General features: G+C 54.6%; 1 protein-coding gene across 1 annotated transcript in view; it reads left to right on the top strand.

Moving 5' to 3' along the window:
- The window catches only part of Rbbp8nl (RBBP8 N-terminal like), a 12,618-nt gene extending 6,982 nt beyond the window's left edge, over positions 1-5,636 (top strand). Inside the window, exons 4-13 of the mRNA XM_028774155.1 lie at positions 626-721; positions 994-1,106; positions 1,492-1,564; positions 1,700-1,842; positions 1,953-2,035; positions 2,254-2,420; positions 3,445-4,162; positions 4,572-4,698; positions 5,028-5,098; positions 5,191-5,636. Of these exons, the coding sequence (XP_028629988.1) occupies positions 626-721; positions 994-1,106; positions 1,492-1,564; positions 1,700-1,842; positions 1,953-2,035; positions 2,254-2,420; positions 3,445-4,162; positions 4,572-4,698; positions 5,028-5,098; positions 5,191-5,394 (1,795 nt within the window). The 3' untranslated portion in view covers positions 5,395-5,636. The remainder of the gene's footprint in view (positions 1-625; positions 722-993; positions 1,107-1,491; positions 1,565-1,699; positions 1,843-1,952; positions 2,036-2,253; positions 2,421-3,444; positions 4,163-4,571; positions 4,699-5,027; positions 5,099-5,190) is intronic.
- Positions 5,637-6,220: the final 584 nt, after the last annotated feature.

Genomic DNA, 6,220 nt, shown 5'->3' with positions numbered 1-6,220 from the left:
TGACAGTCCACCCAGCATCCCAAATGAGGAAGAAAAACTGAAGCTTAGCAAGGCAGGGAGGGGGCAGGGAGTCCCTTGGCCAAGGTGACATACTACTCACGTGGTTCAACCAGAACTGGACCACTGAGACATTAGAGTCCCAAGAGGTCTGACGTGGCCCTCCATTTGGGGACCGAGAGAGACCAAAGCAGCAGTGACAGAACTTGTGAGGGCCAACACACGGCCTCAATTGCTGTGATTGGCCTGCGGGTCACCATCCTGTGTCCCATCTCTGACTAGACAATTGGATCTCAACCTTCCAAGTGCTGCGACCCTTATACAATTCCTCATTTTGAGGTGACCCCAACCACAAAATTATTTTTGTTGCTATTTCATAACTGTAATTTTCATTACTGTTATGAATTGTAATGTCATTGTAATCTGTGTTTTCCAATGGTCTCAGGTGTGAAAGGGTCGTTCCACACCCCAAAGGGGTCATACCCCACAGGCTCAGAGTAGCTGAACTAGACCAAGGTCCATATGTATCATAGCTAAGGTAACACAAGGACAAGACAAACAGGTCCCACAGGGAGCTGCCACGCTAGGCACCAAGACCAGCAACCCACCTCAGCTATTTGCCACACAGAGATGCACAGAGAGTCGAGGAGCTCTTTGCCAAGAATCACCAGCTCCGGGAGCAGCAGAAGGCGCTGAAGGAGAACCTGCGGGTGTTGGAGAACAGGTGAGGGAGAGCTCCTCCCAGAGCCGACCGACCTGAGTGTCTTTAGCACAGATCAAACCAGACAGACATCTCCACTGCAGGACTTTGGAGAACCTTAAGAGAACCTCCTTTCCAAGATTCCTTTCAAACACAATTACAGTGGGCTGCTAAGCCCTCAGCAGGAGGCAGCCCTGGGGGTCTGTGGAACACAGCTGGGTAAAGCAGAACACATCCTAGCAATGGGGCAGAAGGAACCAGAGTGTCTGTCTCAGTGTGGCTTCTCCCATCCCTAGGCTGCGGGCTGGCTTGTGCGATCGATGCATGGTCACCCAGGAGCTGGCCAGGAAAAAGCAGCTGGAACTGGAAAATGCACACCTGCAGAGCCTGCAGCATCTCTGCATCCTCAGTGAGCCACACCCACAGTCCAGGGACCCCCTGGGCCAGCCCAGCCCACATAGAGCCACAGGGAAAGAGACATGATACACTCTGGTTCCCAGACACGTGGGAGGAAGCTCTCTGAGGCCTGTGTGATCTCCCCCATCTCCCCCACAGCATTCTCCTAGGCTGGGGCATCCCCACTCTCCTGACCTTCCTGGGGGGAGCTCTAGGGACAAGCTGGGGTACAGGTTTCACCCCTTCTGCAAACCTCAGACTGGGGCTTACTTAACACTATCCCTCCTGCAATGTGCCAGGCCAGAGCAAGACAAGGAGAGTTTTCCTGGGACTGTGGGAGTCCCCTGTCCCCTCCCCGCCCCTACTGTCACCATGCTCATTACCAACACTCTCTGCAGCTAATGAGATGAATGGGCTCAGGGAGGAAAACAAGATCCTGAAGGAAGAAGTGAAGAAGCTTCGTAGTCTGGGGTGAGTGAGGAGGCACAGGCCCAGACACCTGCTCAGCAGCCCCGCATCTTCCTAGAACCCTGCCCCGCAGAGCGGCCTAGCTGCCACAGGTGCTATAGCTTCTGCATCTTCATGATCGGCCCTGTTCCTCTCCAGAGACAAGACCACACTGCAGGCCTGGGAGGGTACCTCAGAGCCCTCGTCACCCTTGCCACTCCCCTCCCCCAGTATCCGGAAGAATGCCCCTGAGAATCCCCCAGGAGGCCCAGAGGAGGCTGAGGAAGAGCAGCCGGGCACAGGTCTACAGGGTTAGGGGAGAGGCTGGGAGACTAAGCACTGGGGGTGGGAGAGGATGGGGGGGGGGATTCCACAGCATCTCCCTAGCTTCCTGTCACTCCTCCTCCCACAGATAAGTTGTCAAGCCACAAGACATCCCCAGTGGCCAGAGTCTCCCCAGCTGCCAACCTTCCAGAACCACGGACCCTGGACATGGTAAGGATTCACCTCCAGACCTACCCCCCAGCACTGAGTGCCTTCCAGGCAAGCGGGCTGGCAATATCATCCCACTGTATATGAGTGGTTCTCCGTACCAGCTTCACATCGATCAGGCCTGTCCCCAAGCCAGACAGGGACAGTGAGCTTCACCGTGAAGTGGGGAAGGCAGGCCTGGGTGAGGTGCCCCGCCATGCTGACCCACCCACCCTGTACAGACCCCTCAGTGCATCTCCAACCAATTGCACTCAACGGTAGCTGTGGTGCGACCTGGCTCCAGGGCTTGCCCACCAGACAGTGGTACTGCCAATGGGACACCCCCACCGCCATCCACGAGGAGCAGCCCATCCAGCCCAACGTACGAACATGGTCTCCCTGTGGACAGGTGAGACATCACCCCCCACCACTAGGAACAAGTCTTTGCTGGCACTCCATAGTAGAGGAGCAGCTAGCAGCCTGGGAAGTGCTGCTAAGTATCCCTCCACGAACCCTACCTCTTCCTAAGCTGACTTTTCTGGACATCTGGGTTGGTTCACAGCTCCCATAGCTCCTGAGTGACTAGGCTATGAGGGGGTCAGGACACTGGTATACACCTTGGCTAGGACCTCAGAAGAACTATGTAAAGCCTGAGTCTCACTGCCTAGCAGAGCCAGTGGGGTTATGGGGAATGGACAGGAGGATCAGATGCTCCGGGGAGCTAGTGCTCCCTCCACAGGATCTTCTAGTTCACTTTCTGTTGCTGTGGTAAACAAAAAACCTAACCAAAAGCAACTTAGGGGGAAGAAAGGGTTTATTTCAGCTCACAGGTCAAGGTTCATCCCTGAAGGAAGTCAGGGAAAAATTCAAGCAGGAACTTAACGACCGGCCTGCTTGCTACTCTATGCTGCATCACCTCTGTCGAGGGACTGACTCTCTCAGAGCCAAGGAAATACAGCAGGAACAATGGAGGAGGGTGCCAGCTAGCTCCCTTATACAGGCTAGGAGCATCTACCCACCCACCAAGGGCTGGGTTCTCCTACTTCAGTTAATAATCAAGACAATCTCCCACGCACTGGCCAATCACATCCACAGTCCCTCAACTGACACTGTCTTCTGAGGGGGCATTAAGCTGTATCAAGTGATAGTTAAAACTAAGACACAGGAGGAGGTCTAGGACTCAGTATCCCGGCCCTGGGTCCTCTTTGGCCAAATCGACCACTTTCTATACCCAGTGGCCTCCAGAGCCACGGCCTGAGAGCCTGCCCTCTCCTGTGGCCATGTGATCTCAGGTGGCTTGCCTGACTGACCTTCCTGGGCCTCAGCTTTCTCCCCCATGAAGTGACAAAGTGCCTTTGTCCTCTGTCTGGGAGCTCACTTAGCCAGTCACTGCTGACCCAGGGTCACTAACATCGTTCTTCTCTTCCTCTTAGCTTCTTACGGGCCTCCCGGCCATCAGCCATAGTCTATGAGACCCTGAAACACTCCCTTCAGACCGACCGCCTCTGCCTCCTGAACAGCCACCTGTCTCTGCACCTGCAGAGCCCCCACAGCAGCCCCCTGGCTTCTGCTACAGCTCCCAGTAGTCCCCCGCCCCGGGGCCTGAAAGCTAGAGAGGCAGAGGCATGGGAGGTGCCTGGTACCCTGGTGGGCATGCAGGACCCACGGCTGGAAGGAGCATTGCACCTCCTTCTGGTCCAGCAGCATCTGCGGGCACGGGCACGGGCAAGCACCGCCAGGTTGAGATCTCCAGAAGAGATGCCATCTTCCCCACCAGCTGGCTCGGATTCTGAGAGCTCTGAAAGTGAGGCCCCCAAGCCAGCTCTGAGCACAGAAGACCAGCCTGACAGGTGGCACTCTGGGTCCACAGGCCAAGGTAGCTCCCAGAGGAAGGAAACACATGTGGCCATTCAGGACTGCCCCCCAGATAAGCCTCTGGACCTCTCTGACCGAGGACGGTGTCGGGACATCTCCAAGTCGACTGGCCAACCTTTGCCACTCAGCCCCACAGTTGTCCACACTCCCAGCCCCCACACTCCCGGCCCTCAGCTACCCACCTTGTCCAGAGCCCTGATTCACAGCTCCCAGACTCTCAGCAATGGCAGCACAGAAACCAGAGCTCAGGAGTCTGAAGATTACTCTACTCCCAAGGTAAGGATCCCAGCCCTGTCCTCAGCCTCTATGCAGCTTCAGTGCAGGAGCATATTACACCTCCTTGGGCTGCCTTCTTCTCCCTGCCCCACCAGTCGATACCAAAGAGCAGCCTAGCTGTCTTGTTAACACTCAGATGGAAAGGGCTGAACACCTACTACAGTCTGAAGATTGAGTTGGCTTGGGTATACACAGAAAGAGAGAGAGAGAGAGAGAGAGAGAGAGAGAGAGAGAGAGAGAGAAACAGACAGACAGTGATAGAGAGAGAGACAGAGACAGACAGACAGAGACAGAGAGAGAGACAGAGATAGAGAGACAGAGAGAGACAGAGACAGACAGAGACAGACAGACAGACAGAAACAGGGAGAGACAGAGAGACAGACTCAAACTATTAATTTGCCTCTTCCAGGATACTTCACACCATCTCCCAGGGATCCATGGGGGCCTGACCTCTTCTGGAAGGACTGCAGAGGAGACTGGAGGAAGACCAAGGCCAGGACCTCAGCTACAGAGGCTTGACACTGATGGAAACACAGGTAACATTAGCACTCAGGGCACTGGTCCAGTGGGAAGTGATGTACAGTGGGAAGGGAGGTGAGCGGCAGCCACCAGGCCTTCAGCGGGGTCTCTCCCACTGTGGATAGAGGCTGTGTGGTCCAGAAAACATTCTAAGGGAAGGCTCCAACTCACAGGGTTGTAGGAGCCAAGCAGGGGGTTACCTCATAGATGCACCTGGGTTTAGAACTCCGGCAAGATCCCTGGGGCAGCCCTTCTATGTCCTCATCTGAAGAGTTATTATTGTTTCTTGTCCTGGGACTGCATACCCAAGACCACCAGTCTGGCTGACCTCATCTGTGTCTTTCAGAGTCTAAGAAGATCACAGCACAAAGGCCAGAGCTGGAGCAACTACAAGAGTCAGACACATCAGACACCAAGGTGGGTCCTCAGCCACTCATTCAAGGTAGTCCTGGCAGATGCCCGGGTAGGAGAGGGTGTTCTTTGCCCTAAATGTGTCTCCTTCTACCCAGGTGGGCCTGATTTCTGAGTCAAGTGACTCAGGGGAGGGACATGCTGAAGACCATCGACAGGCTCAGCAACAGAAGAGGAAGCGGGCCTCAGACCTGCAGGACAAAGGTACCTACCTCCAGGAAGGGAAAACAGGGCCTGGAATGTGGTGGGTGTGTGTCTCTGGCCACCTGGAGAATAGCATCTGGGCTCCAGCTGGGGGCTGATAGAAGCCCTGAGCCTCCCTAGCAAAGGCCTCTGTGAATCCTGGCCAAATGACCTCCTTGAGGTAATCCTGGGCCTTAGCTTCCTTCCCTCAAGAGGACCAACACCAGAGATCCACAAACTTGAGTGGGCTAAGAGTGTGGCTGAGAGGGGCTGGGGTGGAGCTCAGCTGGCAGAAGGCTTGCCTAGCATGCATGAGACTCTGGATATTACACCCAAACTTAAAGAAATGCCCTCTTCCACACAGAACAATGTTTTGTTTGTTTTGTTCTGAGACAGGGTCTCACTATGTAGCCCTGAGTGGCCTGGAACTTATTCTGTAGACCAGGCTATCGTCACATTCACCAACTGGCCTGCTTCTGCCTCCTGAATGCTGAGATTAAAGGTGTGCACTACCACACCCAGCCACAGGGAACAATGTAAATTACATTATGAGCCTCAACCGTCTGAAGGCCAACCTAAGGCAATGTGAGCCCTGTCTCAAAAAGAGAGATGGGGAAATGAAGACAGTTATTACTGTCCCCTGTAAGCAGTTCCCTGGGACTGGCATCTTTGGACCCTCTTGTGTACCTCTGGGCAGCCACATCCAGCTGGCTCTGGGGTGTGTGTTCCTTCAGTGTTAGAGTTGCACACATGTTTGCCCAGGGCGGTGTCTTTGAGCTCAACTCTGCCTGATAAGATAGCAGGAATCTTAGCCTGGTCCTGGGTAAGAGTATCAGGACACTTCCTGCTCCAATGCACAATGGTGAGTCTTTGAACACCTAAGCTAATATGCATGTACCCTATGTTTGCCCAGGCTACAGCTCAGCAGGCTGGGCTGGGGCCACC

This window comes from Grammomys surdaster, unplaced genomic scaffold, assembly GCF_004785775.1.
Source record: "Grammomys surdaster isolate TR1022 unplaced genomic scaffold, NIH_TR_1.0 238, whole genome shotgun sequence".
Taxonomy (NCBI): Eukaryota; Metazoa; Chordata; class Mammalia; order Rodentia; family Muridae; genus Grammomys; species Grammomys surdaster.
This window is presented reverse-complemented; position numbering and strand designations above follow the sequence as displayed.